The 23,759-nt window shown below is 48.1% G+C and overlaps 1 protein-coding gene and 1 long non-coding RNA gene across 2 annotated transcripts in view; one reads left to right on the top strand and one right to left on the bottom strand.

Moving 5' to 3' along the window:
* Positions 1-14,885, top strand: part of TMEM123 (transmembrane protein 123) — a 59,076-nt gene extending 44,191 nt beyond the window's left edge. Inside the window, exons 3-5 of the mRNA XM_032427791.1 lie at positions 9,186-9,437; positions 10,489-10,642; positions 12,890-14,885. Of these exons, the coding sequence (XP_032283682.1) occupies positions 9,186-9,437; positions 10,489-10,642; positions 12,890-12,914 (431 nt within the window). The 3' untranslated portion in view covers positions 12,915-14,885. The remainder of the gene's footprint in view (positions 1-9,185; positions 9,438-10,488; positions 10,643-12,889) is intronic.
* On the bottom strand, positions 14,196-23,681 carry LOC116646853. Its single transcript, XR_004302227.1, has 3 exons — positions 21,053-23,681; positions 14,894-14,962; positions 14,196-14,282 (listed from the first exon to the last, which is right to left on the bottom strand). It is a non-coding gene; the product is annotated as an uncharacterized LOC116646853 (long non-coding RNA).
* Between the last annotated feature and the right edge of the window lie 78 nt (positions 23,682-23,759).

Below are 23,759 nucleotides of genomic sequence, written 5' to 3'. Positions count from 1 at the left end.
TTTGTGGTCTAAGATAATATCTATTCTGGAGAATGTCCCATGTGCACTTAAGAAGAATGTGTATTCTGTTGCTTTAGGAGGGAATGTTCTATGTATGTCTGTGAAGTCCATTTAGTCTAATGTATTGTTTAAGGTCAATATTTTTTTTTATTTTTCTGTCTAATCTTTTTTTTTAAAGATTCATTTATTTATTTTAGAGAGAGAGTGCGGGGATGGGGGGGAGACAGAGAGGGAGAAAGAGAGAGAGAGAATCTCAAGCAGACTCTCCACTGAGCACAGAGCCCGATTCAGGGCTCAATCCCATAACCCCAAGATCATCACCTGAGTGGAAACCAAGAGTCTGATGTGCAACCGACTGAGCCACCCAGGTGTCCCCTAGCGATCTATCTTAATGAAAATAGGGTTTTAAAGTCCCCTGCTATTATTGTTTCTATTTCTCCCTTTTGATCTATTAATATTTGCTTTACACATTTCAGTTCTCTGTGTTGGATGCATACATATATACAAATGTTTTATGCTCTTGATTGGACTGACCTCTTTAATGCCTCTTTGTGTCTTATTGTTTGTTTTAAAATCTATTTTGGGGGTGCCTGGCTGGCTCAGTTGGTAGAGAATGTGACTCTTAATCTCAGGGTCATGAGTTCAAGCCCCACATTGGACATGGAGCCTACTTAAAAAAAAAAAAAAAAAGTCTCTTTTGTCTGATAGAAGTATAGCTGTCTCAGCCTTCTTTTGTTTTCCCTTTGCATGGAATATCTTTTCCATCCCTTCACTTTCAGTATGTGTCTTTGGGTCTGAAGTCTCTTGTAGGCAGCATATAGATGGATCTTGTTATTTTATCTATTCAGCCTCTCTTTCTTTTGTAGAATTTAGTCCATTGCATTTAAAGTAATTGTCAATAGGTATGTACTTATTGCCATGTTGTTCTTTTTCTTCTGGCTGTTTTGCTCTTCCTCTCTTCTCCTAATCTTTCTGTGGTGTGATGAGTTTCTTTAGTGGTTTGCTTAGATTCCTTTCTCTTGTCTGTGCATCTACCGTAGTTCATTGCTTTGCAGTTACCATGAGATTTGGATAGGATATAACAACTTCCATTTAGAACAGTCTTTCTTAAGTTGATGATCCCTTACGTTTGAATACCTTCTGAATACATTTCTATTCTCCCTCCCCCAGTGTTTTATGACTTTGTCACATTACATCTTTCATACTGTATATCCTTAACTAATTACCGTGGTTCTACTTTTATTGCTTTTGTCTTTTAACCTTCATATGGCTTTATAAGTCATGAATCTACCACCTTTACAACATTAGATTCATCTGAATTGTACCTTTATTCTTTCATATGTTTTCCTGTTACTAATCAGCATCTTTTTGTTTGGGCTTAAAAAATCCCTTTAATGTTTCTTGTAAGGCCAGTCTGGTTGTGATAAACTACTTGAGCTTTTGCTTTTCTGGAAAATTCTTCATTTCCAAGTGACAACTTTGCAGATCGAGCATTCCTGGTTGGAAGTTTTTTCTTTGAGCGCTTAGAATATATCGTGCCCCTCTCTTCTGGCCTGCAGAGTTTCTGCTGAAAAATCTGATTGTCTTGTGGGGGGCTGCCATTGTATATAACCAGTTGTTTTTCTCCTGCTGCTCTTAATCGTCTCTCCTTTATTTAATGCTTCATTTTTTTTTTTTTAAGATTTTATTTATTTGACAGAGAGAGAGACAGCGAGAGAGGGAACACAAGCACGGGGAATGGCAGAGGGAGAAGCAGGCTCCCCACTGAGCAGGGAGCCCGATGCGGGGCTCGATCCCAGGACCCCGGGATCATGACCTGAGCCGAAGGCAGACGCTTAACGACTGAGCCACCCAGGCGCCCTAATGCTTCATGTTTTAATTATAATGTGTCTTGGTGTGAATCTCTGTGGTTTCCTCTTATTTGGAACTCTGTGCATCCTGGACCTGGATGTCTGTTTTCTTCCCCAAGTCAGGGAAGTTTTCAGCCATGATTTCTTTAAATTTTCTGCTCCTTTCTTTCTCTTTCTTCTGGGGCTCCTGTAATGTGAACATTGCTTTGCTTGATGTTGCCCCATGAGTCCCTTAAGCTCTCTTCAATTTTTTTCATTCTTTTGTCTTTTTGCTTCTCTGTCTGGGTGAGTTCCACTGATACTTTCTTCTGCAGAATCGGGTTGGCCGTGGGGCCCCGTCTAGTGCATTTTTCAGACCAGCTGCTGTGTTCTTCAGCAATGTGGCTTCTCCTTGGCACTTTCTTATACTCTCTTTCTCCATTGAAGTTCCCACTGTGTTCCTCCATTCCTCTACCAGGTTCAGGGAGCATCTTTTTGACCGTTATTTTGAACTCTTCATCAGGTAAATTATCTCCATTTCATTAAAAACTTTTTCTGAGGTTTTGTTGTTTAATTTCGAATATACTCCTATTCCTTCATTACCCTTTACACTGTGTTGGTTTCTGTGCATTAGATGAAACAGGCGCCTCTCATTCTTGAAGGGGTGGCCTCATGGAGCAGATGAACCTTATCACTCAGTACTGCCCTAGTTTGGTTGTCTTTCAAAACTTTGTGATTATTACGCACGTTCTCTTGTTTCTAATGGCTCCCGGGAGCTGAGGCTGTGCCCAGCCCGTCACTGTAGGGGACAGTCCCAGGACCTAGACTCAGGCTGACCGTAAGCCACGTCCTCGGCCGCCGGCATTGGAAGCATGCCAGCGCACACAGAGACTGATGCGGAAGTCTCGCTGGCCCCCAGTCAGGCGATCTGGAGGTGTCCTCTGGACAAGAATTGCAAAAATGCAGCAGCTAGGCAAGTGTTCAAGCTCCTTCCCACGAGATGCCAGTGACCTGGAGGGAGGCAGACAGAGCACGAGGGTGCCCGAGCCCAAGGGAACAGGTCTCTTTCACAGAAGTACGAGGAGAGTTTGTCTGCTGTGCGTGCAGCGCCCTGGGGTGCCAGTCTGCCCGGAACTGCCTTTCCAGTCTTTACAGCCATCGGACCCAGGAATGCCATCCCCCTGGCCACCAGGCCAGCATGGGGGGGAGGGCATAGGGTCCTCTCCTGAGATACTGGGGGCTGGAGTGCAGCAGAGGGGGAGTGCACCTCCACCCCGAGAGAGGACCCATCAGGCCCCTAGATGTGTGTTAACTTCCATGCCTGCCTTTCAGGCCAGCACTTGAAGGTGAGCAGGGGAGCCTCTTTGACATAAAGTGTGGGCACCTGTCACTCGGCTGCCTCTGGGCTTGTCCCCGGGGTGAGCGACACTGAGCACACGAGCCGCTTGCAGTTCCCTGTGGGTCTGGTGGGCCTGAGGGCTCGGCTCCCAGGGCAGGTGTGCAGGTTGGAGTACCCGATGTGTGGCTCAGGGAGGGGTTGGGAGTTCCCTTGTGACTGGGGGTCACTGTGCTGGCGGGGAGCTCATGGCAAGCTTGCTTCCTTGCGGGTGTTCTCTGCTTTGCTCCATGTGTAGAGTTGCTCACCTAGTTGGGGGAGTGTTTCCAGAGGACATTGTTCTGTGGGTCCCTGCAGATTCAGTCTGTGGGAGGAGGTGCCGGGCTCTGCTGCGATGCCACGTGGAGCCGGGACTACTCACTGCCCGGTCCGGGTCGGTTACTGCTTTGTGGTAACTTCTGCGCTTTCGCTCTCCAGGCTGGTCCAGTTTCTTGTCGCTTGTAAACAAACGGTTCATGGGCTTCTTTCTTACTGTCTGATGATCTGCATCTTGTCGGTGGCCTATTTCGTGCATTTAATGTCCAGTGGGTGTGCTCTCTAGTGGGGTCTTGGACAGGAGCAGAGCTGGACTAGGCTGAGGGAGCACGGCAGGCCCAGGAAGGAGCAGGAACCAAGCGCAGAGATGAGCTGCACGTGAGGGGAAGGCGAGCAGATGCACCTGCTGGGGAGACTGGGCCTGGTGCGCCGCGGCAGGATCTGCCCTCTGGGTGCTGGACGGTCCAGCGTGCGGGCGGGAAGTGAGGGCGTTCGCCCGCAGTCGTGCTCGCACGGTATGGAGGAAAATGAAAATCCAAGAGGAGTATGTGCAGGTGACAACCAGCTACTTCCATTGAAAAAAACAAAATACGATACAGTAGTTTGGGGGGCGCGTAGGTGGTTCAGTCCAGTAAGCGGCCCACTCTTGATTTCGGCTCAGGTCATGATCTCAGGGTCCTGGGATCGAGTCCTACGTCGGGCTCCACGCTGAGCGGGGAGTCTGCTTGAGATTCTCTCCCTCCCTCTGCCTGCCCCCCGTACGTGCTCTAAAAAATGAAGATACATTGTTGTTTAATAATAACACAATGAAGAAGTCTGAAAAATGAAAAACATGTTAAATGAAAAGGGTGATGCCTGGAAGGAAATGGAAGTCCCAACATGAGTGCGCTGTTTGCACCTTGCCTGGACCGTGAGCTCCCGGCGGGTAAGGATTGTGTGGTCTGTGTGTGTGCAGAGCCTGGGAGCACGCTGGTGCAGGGCCGGGGGCGCGGGGGCTGGAGTGTGCTGGGGGGCGGCCGGGGGCGTGCGGGGCCGGAGTGTGCTGGGGGGCGGCCGGGGGCGCGTGGGGCCGGAGTGTGCTGGGGGCGCGCGGGGCGCGGGGGCTGGGGGGTGGGGGGGGGGCGGCGGGGGGCGGGGGGGGGGGGGGGCCGGAGTGTGCTGGGGGGCAGCCGGGGGCCGGGGGCCGGGGGCGCGCGGGGCCAGGGTGTGCTGGGGAGTTGTGTGCCACAGAGCAGGAAGAGAGGGAAATTACTGTTCTTGCGGATGCCCTTTGACTGTGATCCGTGCCTTTTTTGTCGTTAGCCGGGGTGACTAACCGGGAGCAGAACGGGCGAGGCCTCGGGCTAAAGCGGGGACATTGCGCTCCTGGCTCTGCTCAGCTGTTCCCCGCGCGGCGCTGGGACGAACAGCCCGTCACCGATACACGAGACCTTATTTAAAACACCCCAGTTATGTTTCTGTGTTGGTGGATACAGTTGGTTTCCCTTTTGGAATTTTAACTTAGGAACTTGTAAAATATATTTGATTTTCAGAGAAAGCACACTTCTTTATGATGACAGTTTTTATTTTTTAAAGCCCAGTTTCCTCTTAGATCCTGTTTTAATCTAGATTTTTCAGTTCTGTGGATTTTTGGTCCGCAGGTCATTAGAATTTAGAATTTTTGGAATGAGCGTCCTGTCTGTGCAGGGAGGGAAGGCCCCCGCTTCTAGATAATGCACCTGGGAGTGAAGTGCTGTTCGTTGTTGCTTTCTAGAGGAAGGAGGTTCTCCGTGTGCAGAGTACGCCCGGGGCCGCACGCCTGCGGTCGTCCGTGGTTTGCGCAGGCTGCAGGCTGTGCTCAGAGTCCCACCAGAAATTCACGCCGTCTTCAGTAGCACAGTATGTCCGACAACGGGAACAGGACTGGAAAGATACTACCACCCCATATTTAATAACTACTTCCTGTGCATTTCAGCCCCAGTGTAAGTGTGTATTTGATGCCCTGATGAAAAGAAACCGTCACCCCTAACCTCGAAATCTTTAGGTTGAAGGGGGAAAACGGCACTTAGGTGTTTCTGGACCCGAGGCTGCAGGCGTAAGGAAAGCGGAGCAGTAACAGGACAGGAATAAACGGAGACTCTCAAGAAGGTCCGTACGTGTGTCGTGGAAACGGGCCTGGCTTCTCTTTTTGGGTAATTGCCTCAAAGAACCGAGGAAGAGGCAGCATGCTCTTCCTCTGATGTGGCTCCGAGGGCAGTGGGGTGGCCCTGCAGACACCCGTGGGGGGACCTCGGGTGCGGCTCTCGAGGGGAGATCCATTTATCCCAAGAAGGGGTGAACCGTCGGCGTTTCCCTGGCACAGGCACGGTGCTGCGAGCGCAGCCCCCCGTGACCTCCCCGGCCACCAAGCAGGCGCGCCCCGGCCTGGCTGGTGGTGGCTTGTTGGCACCCGTGGCTTTCACCCCACGTGGCATCTCGTGTGTGCGTGTACGCGTTCCCCAGCTAACAAGGGCACCCGTGACCCATTTCCCTCTTCATAAGGCCCCTCCTAAGGACCTCACTTTAACTCCATCCCTTCGTCAAGATCCTGTCTCCAGACTAAGGTCACGTCGTAAGGTGCTGGGGAGCCGGATTTCAGCACGAGTGTTGGAGGACGCAGCTCCTCCCTGACCTGAGCCCCGGTAGCTGCGGGTCCGCCACGCCCCTCCCCTGCTCCAGCCGAGGGGTTGGCCTCCTCATGTCCGCTTACCGACAGTCGACAGTCATATATAGGGTGCTCTGCTTTCCAGAATAACCCCGAAATACTAAACCTCTGCGGCCAGCCAAGCTGAGGGTTTCTCCCGTGCCCGCCGCGGCCTGCTGCCCGATTGGCGGCTTGCAGCGGGGAGTGGGCGTTGTTGGGCTTTCGTCTGTGCTCTGCCTTTGTCCCCCCACTCCTGCTGATTGTGACAGGGATGAGCGTCTGAGGGAAGGTTGGGACGTCTGCATGGGGCAGAGGTGCACCCGTGGTTCCTGCCGCGGGGGCCTGTCCCCCCGCCGACCCTCCCTCCACACACCCTGGGCCCCCACTTTCGGCGCTCGGCCTCCCTGCTGGTCGCCGTCGCCCCGTCGTGCGGAACTCTGTCCTGAGGCGGTCGTGGAGGGCCACCCCGTGCGGCGGTCTCCCGCGCAGCCTGATGTGGTTCGTGGGGAACGAGCACCTTGGCCGTCAGCGTGAAGTCTTCTCCCAGTTCAGCCGTTTAAACTTCACTGACAGGTGGAGACACACCAGCCCCGGCACCTTGAGAAGGACGCGTCAGGCCAGAGTCCTTTCCAGTCTCTGTCCCCTCAAAAGCTCTCGGGGCAGCCGGGCTTGACGTCAGGGCATCTCTGTCCTTCGTGGGCAGAGGTGGGAGTGGACACGTGGCCGCCGACGCTCTCCCGCTACCTGCCCTCTTGGTGCCTTGACAGGCGCTGCTTGATTTGCTTTTAGTACTTTTCTTACGGAGATGTAATTGACACACGACATCTCTTGGTCTCAGGGACCCGCCGCGCGTCAGCATTTGTGAATACTGCGAGGGGACCACAAGGAGTCCAGTAGACAGTGTGGGCCATATGCAGGGACGGTTTTTCTTCCTTGTGATGACCACCTCTAAGAGTGACCCTCCGCAGCCTTCAGATGCGTTCCCCGCGCCACACGGTGCATCCTGGTGACTTGCTCTGTACCTGCTGCCGCCCTTCCCTGCCCACCTGCCTCCCTCACCTGCACCTGCACCCCAGGCTGGTGGGCGCGGCCCGGCTGGGGTGCAGGCAGTCAGGGCTGGGGCGGGAGGGATGGCGTTGTTCGCAGAGGGGTGCGGACAAGCTGGCACTCGAATCCCAGGCAAGGGCGTCGCGTTCGTGGATGTGAGCACTGGCCTCAGGAGCTTCCCTGGATCGCAGTTCACGCGTCGACACGTCGTGACATGGTTTAATACAGAACTTACTTGCTGTTCTGTCAATTTGTAGAAATGCTGAGCTGCTTGTTTCTCTAACACATTTGTTGGATTTTCGTATTTGGATAAACCTACTGCAGCTCCCCACTTCTACCCCTGCGACTCTGTCCAGTAGCTCGAGGAACTTCTTCCGGCCGAGAGAGGGGAGCGGGCTCACGTGTGCGCGCTCGCGTGTGCGCCGCGTCCAGAAGCACGCTGTGTTGTCTTGCTCTGCAAAGCTCATTCTGAAGCTGTGACATAAGTCCTGGTTCTCTGCTCTGTTTCCCTACGGTAGCAGTCTGCACTGGCTCAAGGAGGGGTACTTCCCTTCTAAGGTGTATCATCTCTACAGAGAGCACTCAGGTGGGTTCAGGTGTGTATCATTCGTATCCTCTACTTGGAATAACTGTAATTTATTGGTCTGTATTGTACAAAGGTATTCCTCTGGCCTTTTTTAAAAACTAGATAATACTCTGTGGGTGAGACCATACAGTAGGGACCCCAAGTTGAGGAAACGTGTAAGGAATCTGAATAGTAAAATCTGACAGGCAAATAAGCAGCACTAATCAGCCTTACAGTTAAACTGAAAAAAGAAAAAAAAGTACCAAAAGTCTTTCAAGAAAAAGTCCAAAATTACTGGAAGATGGGGAGTTGGTACAGGAAGCAAGCAGTGCGGGTGCGGGACGGAGCCGCTGGGGCAGGACGGCCAGAGGGAACCGGGCTGACGCGGGCAGCGGAGGGGACCAGTGAGCCTGCAAGGATGCTTGGACACGCAGAAACAAACGCAGGGATCCGCGCGTTCACTTAAAGGGGCAAAGAGAGCATCGACTAGATTGCAGGGACTAAGGCACCCGTGGCTGGAAAGGGGTGAGGTGGTGACGTCAGGGAGCAGGTACCACGTGAAGCAAGCTGGCTTTCGGGCACAGCCTGGCTGATATGTACACACATGGCTAAGCGAGGAGTCTTCTCTTCAGGCTCTTCGGGGAGTCGTGACAGGACCGGTAGCTGCTCCTTTGCACGCAAACCTGCACGTCAGGTTCGTGAACGGAGGCGCTGGGCCAGGCGTTGGGAGTTAGGAAGCCTTCACCAGCAGGTGGCGTCCCAGCGCACGGTGGGACACAGCGTTGACACTCCCAGAGAAGCGGGGCCCCAGCCCGCGGGGGGGTCAACGCACGCTCGCTCATCCAAAGCTCCGGGGAAGGTGGCACAGAAACTACGCCGTGAGGGGCGCCTGGGTGGCTCAGTCGTTAAGCGTCTGCCTTCGGCTCAGGTCATGGTCCCAGGGTCCTGGGATCGAGCCCCGCATCGGGCTCCCTGCTCAGCGGGAAGCCTGCTTCTCCCTCTCCCACTCCCCCTGCTTGTGTTCCCTCTCTCACTTTGTCTCTCTCTGTCAAATAAATAAAATCTTTAAAAAAAAAGAAAAAAAGAAACTACGCCGTGAAAAACCCTTCCTCCGTCCGTCTGTCCGCTCGCCAGACACGGGGCAGGACAGCGGTGGGAGGTCCCCACAGCGATGGTTAGGACTCGGTCCTTGTCCTGAAGGAACGCGGTTCTCTGGGTTCCTTCCTATCTTCCACAAGTTCCTAGCTTCGTGGAAGCGCGGTGGGGACCCCGCAGGGTCGTTTGCCGTCTGAGATCCTGGGTGGTTGTAAAAGTGCTGGCGTCGCCAGCTCAGCATCCTGGGGTGCTGTACCGACCACGAAGGCCACCGAGACTGGGTCCTGATTCCCTGAGCCTCCGCGCCAGTGCTTACATCTCTCGATCCTCTTGCAGAGAATGTCACCACTGTGACCTCCAACCACACGAGCCAGCCCACCAGCACCGTGAGACAGCCGACGACCCCACAGTCTTCTGCATCCAAGAACGAGACAGTCACGGCAACACCTCGAATTACAACAGCCACAGGCCCCGCCAACAGGACTAACACCAGCTCAGTTTCACAGAACGCAACCCAGACGACGCCGGCCACGGTGACCAGCAGCGCCCACAACAGCTCAGCCACGTCCGCTTCTTCATCCGTAACGAGTACGTATCCAGGCCGCCCTGTTTGTGCTGAACACAGGTGTCCCGTGCCGCATTCCTACTGTCATTCCGTGCCACAAAAACAGAAATGCGGACGGGCTGTCCTAGTGCATTCATCAGCGGATCGATCCTGCTGTGCTTGTCCCTGTGGAAAATTTGTTTCCGACTTAATGAGGCCACACGATGACGGTAGGGGACATGTCCTAGCAGGGAACTGTCATTATGTGGTTTGAAAACGTGTCCTGCCTGGACCTCCAGGTCCCTGGGTACACGGCAGAACTAGGCAGCATCAGCCCCCGGGGTTCCTAAACCCCAATCGCGGTTAGCGTGGTTCTCACTCATTCCTGCCATCGAGCTCTTCACGTGGCTCAGGGGCAAGCACTGTGGACAGCCAGCACTGTTCACGCTTCGCATTCGTCTCAGATAAAACGCCTGGGAGACCACGAATTCAGAACCTGAACACTGACCTTTCCATGTATTCAGAGGTCAGCTCGTGATTACATTTATCAGCACAAGCAGCAGGCTTTATGGTTTCCACTCCGGTTTCCTTACTATAGTTTATGTTCTGAAATCAACTGTAATGTCTCAAGGGTTTTTGATGTGATAAAAGTCAAAACAGTTGAAGTCCCCAATTTATTCAAAAGGAGAATTTTCAGTTAGAACCATTCAGACTGGATCCAGCGGCAGGATCACCGCCGTGGTGCCCAGGCCTGTGGTGAAGGCATCAGCTCTTACGAGGACCAGTAAGGAAACAGATTCCCCACATGGTGCTGCCTTGGGGACTGTGGTCAGAGGTCGGGGTCCAGCAGCACAAAGACCCTCAGATGCTGGGGCGGCAACCCTGGGGAGGCAGCTGGGGGGGCACATGGGGAGAAGACCTGCAGGTGTGGGGGTGGGGTGGGGGAGAAGTGCTGGATCAGCTGGGGGACCCAGAACCCAGCCGTCACCCAAAGCAAAGCAGGCTTTAGGCTTGCTTAGAAATTCAGAGTGGCAGCTTATTAGAATGATGATGTTGTTTAAAAGCAACTAAAGCCAATTTTTTGTTTTCTTCTAGTCACACCAACTATTAATTCTAAAGGAAATCCAGGATCAAAATTTGATATTGGCAGCTTTCTTGGCGGTATTGTGTTAACACTGGGAGTTCTGTCGATTCTTTACATCGGATGCAGAACGTACTATTCGAGAAGAGGCATTCGGTATAGAACCATGTGAGTTTTGACTGCCCAGAACTTGTTATTTCTGTATTTCCTTAAATACCACCACGAAATGCCACAACAGGGCCCCAGGTGTAGGAATCACATTCCCATTAACCCTGTGCCCAAAGCAGATCATTACTTACAAACACAAATGGATGCACATGCCTATGAAAATGCTGTATTTACTCACGTTGTCCCTTTTCATTCAGGCCTCTAAGCTTAAGAAACACCCGTTCAGGCCTCAGCAGGTGCGGCCAGTACGCCTGGTGCTTTCCCACAGCACGGAGGTGTATCCTTGCTAGAAACATGGTTTTAAATTCTAATGCAGTCTCGTTTTCTCTGATAACTCGTTACAAATGAGTTAACAGATGTCATCATCTTACCAACAAGGCTCCCTCGAGGGACCACATGCGCCCCTTCCATGGGCCTGTAGGTCTTGGAGGGCTCATCTCCTAGCTTCTGTTTCTGAGTCCTTTTTGGGCTTTTTGACTGTTACTGGAGTACAAGAGCCAATTCATTGTTTTGACTGTTAACATAGCATAGACTCCCCAGAATGACTACTCTCCAGAGGACACGCACGAACTTTACACGTCAGACAGATCTGGAACTGATTTAACAAAGTGAAACAGCTTACTTTACTAAAGAATTCTCGAAGGCTTGGAGATGTTGGTGCTCGTTATGAGTTTCCAGGAGGGAACAGAACATGAAAGTATTTCTCAAATTTATCATCGAACTAAAAAACACCAGGCTTTAACAAACTCACTTTCAAAGAGTATCAAGGTGTTTTGCCAGCATATTTGGAAACATTCCTTAGATCAACCCACTAAGGAAACAGACTGGAGTTAACTTGTTAGATATCCCTCTGTGTTTCTAGAAGTATTTATCGTGTTTTTGGTGAATTTCACCAGTTAAACAGAAGGTACATTTTGATCAGTGAATTCAATGCCACTTTTTTCATAGTATCAATGTTTATTGATGTAAATGAGGCTATAAAATAGTGAAGCAGGTAAGTTGTGTTTTCATTTTAAGTTGCTGTGACTACACAGCATGTCATTTTAACTTCTGTGAGCTCACGGCCACGGCATGCTGCCCGGGAGCAGCAGACTCACCCCACCCAGAGTCTGTTCCATAGGCACAGAGAAGATCCCGCACTGAGTCTACACGTTGTTTTGACTTTCCCCCCGTTAACCTGTCTGAAGTTAGGACGTATGCTACAGTCTGGGGGTGAAAAAGCATTGTGTTGTAGTTCATTCGGCCGTTTTTCCTAGTGCATTTAAAAGCCAGGAGTTGCTTCGACGTCGGGAAGTTCTTACGCGGTGCAGTATTTTGTTTGTCCCATGGAAGAGACTGAGGCCTTGCGTATCTAGGAGTGAGCACTAACCCGTTATCGGCTGGGCCAGCAGAGTGCAGCGTTCACGGATGGGCGTGGTGCTCAGTGTGGACGCAGCAGGGGACCGTCCCACGCTGCCTGAGCTTCTGGTCCTCGGTGAAATGGGACAACGGAGTGATGGCGTTGGTTACCTGAGCTACAGGTGGTCTACTGCACCTAACACGGAGTGAATGTGCAAGGAATCGTGGGTGCTGGGGGGGGTGATTTAGGAGGTATCCTGCTGAGCGAAGTAAGTCAGAGAAAGACATGTATCATATGACCTCACTGATGTGAGGAATTCTTAATCTCAGGAAACAAACTGAGGGTTGCTGGAGTGGGGGGGGTGGGAGGGATGGGGTGGCTGGGTGATGGACACTGGGGAGGGTATGTGCTATGGTGAGCGCTGTGAATTGTGTAAGACTGTGCATCACAGACAGGCACCTCTGAAACAAATAATGTATGTTTAAAAAAAAAGAAAGTAGGAAGGGCAAAATAAAGGGGGGGAAGTCGGAGGAGGAGATGAACCATGAGAGATGATGGACTCTGAGAAACAAACTGAGGGTTCTAGAGGGGAGGGGGATGGGTTAGCCTGGTGATGGGTATTAAGGAGGGCACGTTCTGCATGGAGCATTGGGTGATATACGCAAACAATGAATCATGAAACGCATCAAAAACTAATGATGTAATGTATGGTGATTGACATAATAAAATTTTAAAAATTCTAGAGCAGAGGTCTGAGTGTAAATCTGCTTGAATCCTTAGCTGTACAAAGTTTACATAAAGAAAGGACAATGTTGATCCTAGAGCTTTAAGTTATTTAAAAATTAGATTAAAAAACCGTTTTGATGCAAATACAAAACAAAGTAATTTTAACTTTTGATCTATTACAGTGATGAACATGATGCCATCATTTAAGGAAATCCAAGGACCCATGGAAAGAAGATGGATAACAACCCCATCAATTAATTTTAGTTATTCTTGAATACACAAGCCATGCATATAATGTACAATGTACTATAGAAACATGTAGATTTCTGTTACTAAAGGTAAAAAGGGTTTGGTTTGGGTTTTTTAAATGAGTATTTGAAGCATATAGTTAATGTTAAAAAACACATAGTCAGACAAGTCCACCCCTTCTGTGTGGCGCTGGTCACACGGGGGAGTAACTGGAAGACCTGAAGGGCGCCGTGCCCTCTGCGCCCACAGATGCGGGCCTTGGGCTTGTTGTACAGCTTAGTACCGGGTTTAGAAACAAAATACACTGCCCTCAACCCCCGCTCAGAACTAGAACTGTACAGGGCTCGGCCCTGCTAGAGAGCCTGTGTTCTCGTTACAGCCTCTTTTGAGCTTTCAATGGCAATGCAGCTAAAAGTATTTTTGCCTCTGTGTAATTTCAGTAAACTGCAATGTTGAACAAAGTTTTAAAGATGGAGTTAGGTTTTTTGCTACTGCCAAGACTACTGGAAATTGCTTTATTTCATATGCAACAGTTAATTTTATGTTTAGGAAATATTTTTAAGAGGTGTAGAGCTTCTTTCAGTAGCTAGGATCCTGTACGACGCAGAGTCAGCCTCCCTACCTTACGCCCCCTCTGCGATTTCCAGACAACCTGCAGGGCGACAATGCTGCATTTTTATACTAAAGAAATCTTTGTATTGGGATTAATTCTTAAGTTTTTAAAACAAACTTTTAGGACTCTTCAGGCCCCTTGTCTCCCGTTGAGGGGACTCGGCTGTTTTACGGTAACAGCAGAGTGTTCGAGGGACACCCATGTCTGTCAACGTCGGTCTGAGGGTTCGGCTTATAGTTTATATTACAGCAGCCAAAACTCAGGGTCAAGTTTGGCAAAAAAAAAAAAAAAAAGTATTTAGTCCTACTAAATGACCAGCCAATATAGAAATACTGTATTAGATGTCCTAATGACACCGCTCTACATTGAATAGGATTTAAATGTAACTTGTGATCAGCTTTTCGTTTTCAGAGAATGCCAAGAATTTTTATATAAAAGCATCATTTCTACTCACTGTGCACTAGGGCCCACTGAGGTGAGGAGCAGGTGACAGGGCAGGTCTGAGGCGCACGGTGGGCCCCCAGTTTGCAGAGAGGTGGGCTGCTTAGTAACCTACAACGCACCTGCCTGGTCTCGAACTGCTTTTATGTCTTTGCAAAATATACTTACGCTACAAGCATATGCTTCTATCTTATGGTGGGGGCCTTTAAACTGAACTTATTCCGTCTCTTGCCGGCTTGACGCCCATCAGAACCTTGGAGCCAGGCCTGTTTCTGCAGCACATGGAAGAAATGCCATTAAACCCCTTTCCAGCTGCCTGTGCTTTGGGTCTAAAAACTGCCTTCTCTGTCTGGAAGCGGGGGCACGAACCACTGCTCCCCCAGGGCGCACATTTCCTAAGCCTGTAATTCATGTCCTAATTATGTTTACTTCAGCAGATACTCGCTTCTGTTTGCGTTCCTTGAGAATGTATTTACTTGAAGATCTCTGAGAATCCAATCAAGGACTTTAGATAATCCAAAACATGAGTATTTCCCATACAGATAAATGAGAATGGGCAATTTATTAGTAAGAATTTTGTATTTTTCAGGAGAAACACTTAAAGCAAATTCCTTTTCTCTTTTTATTATAATGACCAGCTTTTGGTATTTCATTGTTACTGAGATCTATTTTTAGAATAAAATTTTGTTCTCCATCTAAGAGTTTTGTATGTGTGGTTTTGCTTCATTTCCTCAAACTCAAGAGAAATGAAAAGCCCCAACTGAAGAGGCATATTTTAGGGGTGAGGCTGGCTGGACCTGCAGTGTCACCTGGAAACTTGGTAGGAGCAGAAATTCGTCAGCACCACCCCAGACCTCCTGAATCCACGTTCCAACACTCCTACCTGGTGATTTTCCGGAACAGCAACGTTTGACAAGCCCTGCTCAGGATGCTCAGTTCATGCTGCTTTGTTCTGTTGGGTAGAATTATAAAATTAGGTACATTCATGTTAGAAATACACATCAGCTACAAATACCCCAACAGTGCACAGACCCGCACAGCAAGACAGAGGCTGTCCCCCGCTGTGGCCTCGACCACTGGGGACCCGAGACCGAAGCAGGGGGCTTACAACAGGCAGCACTTGGTCTGGAGGGGGCAGAGACACGTCCCACCTGCAGAAGCGGGGGAGTGCTGTCCCCACCCAAGACCTGCTGCAGCTCTGCCCCGTTCCGGTCCTCGGAAGAACCTCACCAGCCCTGGAGCCTGGTCTATCCCCGCCCAGCAGGGGGGCTGAGCCACGGTGTGGCCACCACAGCCCGGCCACAGCTGAGAAGAGCTCTACCAAGACCGAATCCACAAGAAGTAGAAACTCTCAACAGACCAGTCAGGAGTAAGGAGACTGAATCACTAATCAAAAATCTCCCCATAAAGAAAAGCCCAGGACCAGATGGCTTCACTGGTAAATTTAACCAAAGAATTAATGCTAATCCTTCCCAAATTCTTCCCAAAAACAGAGGAGGGAACACTCCCAAGTTTTCTTTAGAAGCAACGTTTTCTCTATGCCTCACGTGGGCTTGAACTAATGACATCATGAGATCAGGAGTCACAGGCCCTACTAACTGAGGCAGCCAGGGCCCCTGCCCGCCCGCCCGCCCGCAACTCATTTTAAAAAGCCAGCATCACCCTAATACCAAAGCCAGAAAAGGACAAACCAGAAAACTTGAAGGCAAATCCCTCGTGAATATAAATGCAAGCATTTTTTTTTACCCAACAGAATTCAGCCCATTGACAGGATCACTCATCCCTGGGACACAGGGATGGTCGGACATGCACAAACAGATCCGTGTGACACACGGCACTAACAGACTGCAATCACACGGTTTTGGTTCTTCTAGGCACAGAAAACATCTGACAAAATTCAACATCTGTTCATGATAAAACCTTAGATATGGAAGGAATACCCTTTCATACAGTGAAGTCACCGTAGGACAGGCCTCCAGCGGTCCTCAGAGTCGTACGTCAGGGTCAGGAGGGAGGCGGGGTAACCACAACTCCACACAGCACGAGAAGTCCTAGCCACAACAGTCTTTATTTGCACACGACATGTTTTCATAAACACAAAATCTTAGAGACTCCACCAAAACCTGTTAGAGCTAATGGATATACTCAGTAAAGCTGCAGGGTACAAAAACCAACATTCCAAGAGCAGCAGTATTTCTATGTACTGATAACAAAGTATCTGAAAAATAAAGACGACCCCATTTACAACACCATCAAAAACAAAATACTTAGGATTAAATGTAATCAAAGAACTGAAAGATCTCTACCCTGAAAACCACCAAATACTGGTGAAAGACACTGAAGATACAAGTTAAGTGGAAAGGCACCCTGTGGGATGGTACAGGTACGAAGCCCATAATTTGTAGTCCTCTGAAACCTGGGGCCCATCCTACCTCTCCAACCTTGTTTCCCATTATTCACCTTCGTTTTCCAAAAATGCTTCATGCATTTGTCTTTCTTCATAGTTCTTCCTCTGCCTGGAAAATACTTCCTAATACCTCTGTTCTCCAACTCAGCGTACTCTAATCCTATTTAATCCTCAATACCCAGTTGCAGACACATAGATCAATGGACCAGAACAGAGAGCCCAGAAATGGACCCTCAACTCTATGGTCAACTAACCTTCGACAAAGCAGGAAAGAATATCCAATGGAAAAAAGACAGTCTCTTCAACAAATGGTGTTGGGAAAATTGGACAGCCACGTGCAGAAGAATGAAACTGGACCATTTCCTTACACCACACACAAAAACAGACCCCAAATGGTTGAAAGACCTCAATGTGAGACAGGAGTCCATCAAAATCCTAGAGGAGAACACAGGCAGCAACCTCTTCGACCTCAGCCGCAGCAACTTCTTCCTAGAAACATCGCCAAAGGCAAGGGAAGCAAGGGCAAAAATGAACTATTGGGACTTCATCAAGATAAAAAGCTTCTGCACAGCAAAAGAAACAGTCAACAAAACCAAAAGACAACTGACAGAATGGGAGAAGATATTTGCAAATGACATATCAGATAAAGGGCTAGTATCCAAAATCTATAAAGAACTTCTTAAACTCAACACCCAAAGAACAAATGATCCAATCAAGAAATGGGCAGAAGACACAAACAGAAATTTTTCCAAAGAAGACATCCAAGTGGCCAACAGACACATGAAAAAGTGCTCAACATCGCTCAGCATCAGGGAAATCCAAATCAAAACCTCAATGAGATACCACCTCACACCAGTCAGAATGGCTAAAATTAACAAGTCAGGAAACGACAGATGTTGGCGGGGATGCGGAGAAAGGGGAACCCTCCTACGCTGTTGGTGGGAATGCAAGCTGGTGCAGCCACTCTGGAAAACAGTGCAGAGGTTCCTCAAAAAGTTAAAAAATAGAACTACCCTGGGATCCAGCAATTGCACTATTAAATGTTTACACAAAGGATACAAAAATGCTGATTTAAAGGGGCACATGCACCCCAATGCTTATTGCATTATCAACAATAGCTAAATTATGGAAACAGCCCAAGTGTCCATCGACTGATGGATAAAGAAGATGTGGTATATATACAATAGAATATTAGCCATAATAAAGAATGAAATCTTGCCACTGGCAACGATACGGATGGAACTGGAGTGTATTATGCTAAGTGAAATAAGTCAGTTGGAGAAAGACAAGTATCACATGATTTCACTCATATGTGGAATTTAGGAAACAAAACAAATGAGCAAAGGGAAAAAAGAAAAGAAACTGAGAGGCAAACCAAGAAACAGACTCCGAGAACACACTCATGGCGACCAGAGGGGAGGTGGGCGGGCATGGGGGGAACAGGTGATGGGGATGAAGGAGCGCACCTGTCGTGATGAGCACCAGGTGGTGTATGGAAGTGTTGAATCACTAAATTCTACTCCTGAAACTAATACTACATTGTATGTTAACTATGAATTAAAAACAAAATAACTACTCTAGTACTACTTTCACTAACATTATTTGAAAAAGCCCCCATAGCACTTGCCTGAACTTCTCTCATGTTTGGATTAAAGTCGACTGCGCAGAGCCTCGGTATCCCGTCTGTACAGAGCTGCACAACGTCGTTCGTAAGACCTCTCCTGCTCTCAGTGCTTGCTCTTCTGCACCTCTGTTCCCTTCCACACCCTGCACTCATCCCCACACCTGCCCTCGTGCGTTTGCACCTTCAGTGTCTGTAAAACGTACCCCAATTACTCCCAATTATGCTAGAGTATGAATTACTCTAGCAATCACAATAGCCTCAAAATGGAAAAGCTTCCTCAAGAGATAGTGAATTCTGGTGGGAACACAATTGTGTGTGTAATCATGTGAAGTGTTGTAGAGATTATATACCCGATGAGGACAGAGAAAAATCCTTAGTTTCCTTGTAACCTTGAAATTGCTATCATGATTTCTGTTTTTACAGAAAAATCATTGGGTATTTACCTACTGACTTGGAAATAAAGACCTTCGAGGCCTAGTCTAGAGACAAAGTAGCTCAAACACTTGTATGCACACACGTATGTATACACACGCACACGTACAATGCATAAAACTGTGAATTAACGTAAATTAACGGGGATTCCCACTGGGGAGATTCCAAGTCCTTGTGGGGAGCAACTGAGGATTTCAACATTTTACTTGATATGCTGATCCTGATCGCGTCTTTCTCAAGTGTCTACTCCAATTCTATCTGGCCTTCAAAACACAACAGCAGCCTCACCGCTGGGAGGGATGCAACGCTAGGGCTGCGTTTACACTTGCGGATGGGCCACTGCCCCTGCCGTTAGCAGAGCCCGCTGAGAGAACAGCTCCCAGGTGCGGACCCACGTTCGATCCCCCTTCACCTTGTGACCAACAGGAGGGGCAGAACCTGACCCTCAGAGAAAAGCTGAGGAGCAGAGCGATAAAGGGCTGGCCAAAGCCGCCTTACTTAGAGGAAACCCCGGCTCTTCTCCCCTTACACACTGGGCCGCGCCACCACATGGCCGACAAGGTGTGACCAGAACTGCGAGGATTAAAAGCTCCAAGAACTCACAGCCTGAAACCTGTCTGGACACCATTATCACCGGAAAGATCACAGGATCTAGCAAAAATATCAATTGCTGTCATGGTCTTCCCACATCTGCTCAGCTAATCACACGTCTCCCAACACAGCAACTAGACAGTACAGTCCACTGTGCGTTTGTGGGCCCATAGATAACACCTGTTTGACCCACGTTCAGGACTAATAAGGGACGCAAGTAGTCAACGCAGGGAGATGAAAATGTCACTGTCGTTCCTGATAAAGACTTTGGACGACAACAGAGGTGGGAGCTTCCAAACACCAAATCCCAGAAGGAAGCCTTTATCATCAGTGACTGAAAATACTGAAAACCCAAGCACGTCTCAGAAGAACCAACCCCAGGCACCCTGGCTCCCACAGGGACAGAACAGGAAGACAGGGCTCAACTACCCAAGTCTCTCCCCAAAAGCACCAAGACTCTGGACAGCTGCACCAAGAGAACTTCTGTGATGGAAGAAACACCACAGAGAACACCTGTCCCCCCAGCCTAGTTCTTCCGGGATTAATCTGTGAAGAGCAGGACTGGCCGTTACCATTCACGGGATCTGCGGAGTCCGAGGGCCCCAGACCCTGTGGGGGCTCTGACAACTCTCACTCATGTGCGGATCCAGCAGCGTGATCTCGGCTGATGGCCGGCCGGGGTCCGCGCCGAGGGTCACGTGCACCAGCGGCCACGGTCATCCCTGCCCGGACTCCATAAAAACACAGACACTGCCCCCCGAGTGGCAGAGGATGAAGACGCGGTCCAAGGCTTTCATCACACCTGACCCTCGAGCGCCCGTCGCTTTCATATTACAGGATGGCAAGAGAGGCACTTCTAAGTCTGAACGAGGGTTACAGAAAAGCAGCTGCGTGACCAGCCAGCTGAACGGCAATGCACGGGCACTTAAAAGCCAGGCAGAAAAATACTGGCACACGTAAGTGGCCGTCAATTTCTCAAGGTGACTGTGAGCAAAACCGACCGTGGGTGTAGCTACTGAGAAAAATCCAATTTTTAAGCTAACGTTAACATTCTACAAACTTGAGAGCATCCTGATCCTCAGACCTGCCCTGACGATACCAATGGGGAGAGTCACAGGTGTGGTTTTTTGATAATGAGCAATAAAATGTATAAGCTGCACAATTCAGTAAAGGCGTATTTTCCAAATGACTAATGCATCATGGGTTAAAGAACCAGTCAAAGTGCAAGACTCACCAAGGAATCTTAATGCATTTAACCCTTAACACAGGTTTGATCGTCACTGGTCTACTTAGAATGTGGATTTTTTTTTTTTTCAACAATTATATAAATGTACACTATCAATATAGTACAGTATTGTAAATGTATTTTCCTTATAGTTTTTTAATTAAAACTTTCTTTGCTCTAGTATGCTTTATGAATACAGCACATAATATACAGAACATACAAAATATGTATTAATCAACTGTTTATCAATAAGGCTCCAGTCAACAGTAGACTATTAGTAGTTAAGTTTGGGGGGAGTCAGTAATTATACACAGATCTTCACCTGTGTTGGGGGACTGGTGCCCCTAACCCTCGTGTTGTTCAAAGGGCCAACCGTGTAAGAGAAAACAGTAAGATCACTTAACAGTTAAAGGATCAGTGGTTTCTAGGGGTTAGTGGGGAGGAAGGGATGAACAGAAGGGACAGAATTTTAGGGCAGTGAAACTCTTCTGTATATTACAATCTCACAACCCTGAGATCATGACCTGAGCCGAAATCAAGAGTTGGACACTTAACTGAGCCACCCAGGTGTCCCAGGAACTCTGTACTTTATGTTCAATTTTGCTGTGAACCTAAAATAGCTCTTAAAGAATGTATAAATTAGTAAGTTTTTAAAATTTAATTTAAACTTAAATTTTTTAAGACCATTGACATGATTTTAGACTCCACACTCCAAACACCTTTCAAAAGTTTCAGTGTAACATCATAAAGAATATCCAATTACCTGAAAAATTCTCCTTCCTTTTCTAAATACATCCTTCTGAGAAGCTGAATTTTCTTCATATACTGAAACCAAAGCCAACATATTACAAAAAATTAGATGCAGCAGCAGATACAAGAGTCCAGCTGTCTTCTACTAAGCCAGACATCAGAGCTTTACTAAAATGTGTATCAATGCCATTCTTCTAAATTTTCTACATCATTATTTTTCTTGAGAAGGACTATATTAACATGTACTGTGCATTGCTTTTTTTAAAGGAATGTTTCATTTTTAAATGAGTTCTTAAGTATTTTAAAAACCTGCTGTAATTTCTACCTTGGTAAGTAAGTATCGGTACATACAACCCACGTGAATATAAGCTCTTTGGGGTCCTCAGGAATATTTAGGGCTGTAAAGGAACTCAGACCAAGACGTTTAAGAGTTGCTACTATGCATTAGTAGGTTTCTTCCATATAGAAGAACACTTCTAGAAAACAATGTCCATCTGTCTGCTGAGTTGACAGCCAGTTGTCCTCTGACTTACGGGATGGGGGTCAACAAGTAAAGGGCCTGGGCGGCTGGTGTGGACAGGAGAGCGCCCTGCTCAGCTCCAGGACTTGGTTCTCTTTAGAGAGCGTGTGGGGAACCCCAGGGCAGAAGCAAGAGACCTAACAAATGACTGACTTACATAATTCCCCCCATTTATATTAAGAAGGTAAAGAAGTAAGAGCCATATATTATTTTCAAACGTAAGTTAAAAAAACCTGAAGGAGTAGTTGAACAAGAGATGAAATTTTAATTTCATTTCATCAATAATCCCTTTCATCTCGACCACACACAGCTGACCTGTCAATCACTTCCCTTCATGCAGCCCAAAGTCGGCCCGTAACTTCACACTCCCCACAAAACTCGGCTATAGCCTCCTACCGACCAGAAGCCTTACCAGCAACAGTTAACACATGATTTTATGTATTCTACACTGTATTGCTAAAATAACACCCTTTCTTTTTTTTGGTATTTCTAAACTACAAAGTTTGTGAGTTTTTTCAGATCGCAAATCTCAAAAAAATTGTCCAATATATTTACTTTAAAAATCCGCTTACAGTGGCCCCACAGTTCAACACACCTGTGTTTGTTCGAGGTTCAACCATACTATTCATAGGCCGCCAGCTAGCTCTCCAGCAACGTGCATCAGGTCACTGAGCCTAAATCTGCACATTTACAAAACAAGGTAACACGCATCCAAGGGACGCAATAAATACACCTTAAGGAACAGCTGACATTCGCCTACTGGTTCAACACCACGAATACCTGTTAACGACAGATTCTCATCATGAGCATAAGACAGACTAAAACTCCACTCTCTGATCTAGGCAGAGAGGATTCAGCAAGGGGATAAAATATTATGTCACTGTTTACTTGTATTCCATGCAGTATTTTCACTGAATGCAAAAAAACACGTTAGTTCTTACACATTATGAAAACCAACTAGCTGAACAAAGCCAAGTAAGGTAAACTTTCAAATAAACGAAATTCAAATAATTTGGAGTTCTTATGCTGGATAACAGCCCATGCAATTTTTAAAAATATTAATACAGCTTACGAGAACAGTTTGTCCAAAAAGCACAAGCTAAGGAGTCAGGTAGACCCATGTTCGAATTTTACTTTGTAGTTGCTGGAAGGATGTGGGCTACTGTGCTTAAAGCCCCTAGCACCTGGTACTGGCTATTAGGGCCGCCATGACTCAAGCAGAGGGAATTTAGTTTCTCACCATCTCTGGTGGCTGGAAGTCTGGAGACCAGATGCTGGAAGACACAGTTTCTTCTGAGGCTTCTCACCGCGGCTTGCTGATGGCCTGATGGCATCTTCACAGGCTCCTCCCTCTGGGTGTGTCTGGGACCTATGCTCTTCTTAGGAAGACACCAGTCCTCTTACATTTGGGCTCAGAGGACCTCATTTTGCCTCAGTTAACTCTTCAAAGGCCTTATCCGGAAAGGCAGTCACACTCTGAGGTACTAGGGAGATCAGGACTTCAACATACGGATTTGGGAGGCACAATTCAGCCCATTACCACGGTGGACCCTCGATCGAGCAAAAAGGAAAAGTTTCTAAAATGATTTCATACCTTCTTTAAATTCCTTCTTTAAGGGCAGGGAGAACCCTCCCACCGACGCGAGGCCATGGGCCCACAAGTTCATCAGCACCTCACGCTGCAAAGGCGAGACGAGAGCCTGGAGGATGGAGAAACTTTCACTCCTCCCAGGGTATCCTCTATGTAAAGGCACCTGAAGGAGTTACAGGATAAGAAGACACATGGAGTGTTTACTATTTGCTTTCCCCGGGCCTCAGAAGTCTGCCACGGACCCAGATCTGGGGAAGGACAGGGATGCTCAGGCCCAAGAAGGAGACACGGAGCCCTGCCTGGGTCCACCTCGTCTTCCCACCAACATCTATGCAACAAAGCCATTACACTATTTTTTTTTAAATCCCAATGCAGATTTACCTAATTTTATTTAATTTTTAATATGGATTTTAATTATAATACACAAAGCAACTACACAGATATCATCTTAAAAGAATTTCATGAATCACATTATTTAAGAACACTTTTTTAAAGATTTACTTGAGAGAGAGACAGAGAGAACGAGGGGAGGGTCAAAGGGAGAGGAAGCAGCAGACTCCCCACTGAGCAGGAAGGCTGATGCTGGGCTTGACCCCAGGACCCCAAGAC

Source organism: Phoca vitulina, unplaced genomic scaffold (assembly GCF_004348235.1).
Source record: "Phoca vitulina isolate PV1807 unplaced genomic scaffold, GSC_HSeal_1.0 scaffold38, whole genome shotgun sequence".
Lineage (NCBI taxonomy): Eukaryota > Metazoa > Chordata > Mammalia > Carnivora > Phocidae > Phoca > Phoca vitulina.
This window is presented reverse-complemented; position numbering and strand designations above follow the sequence as displayed.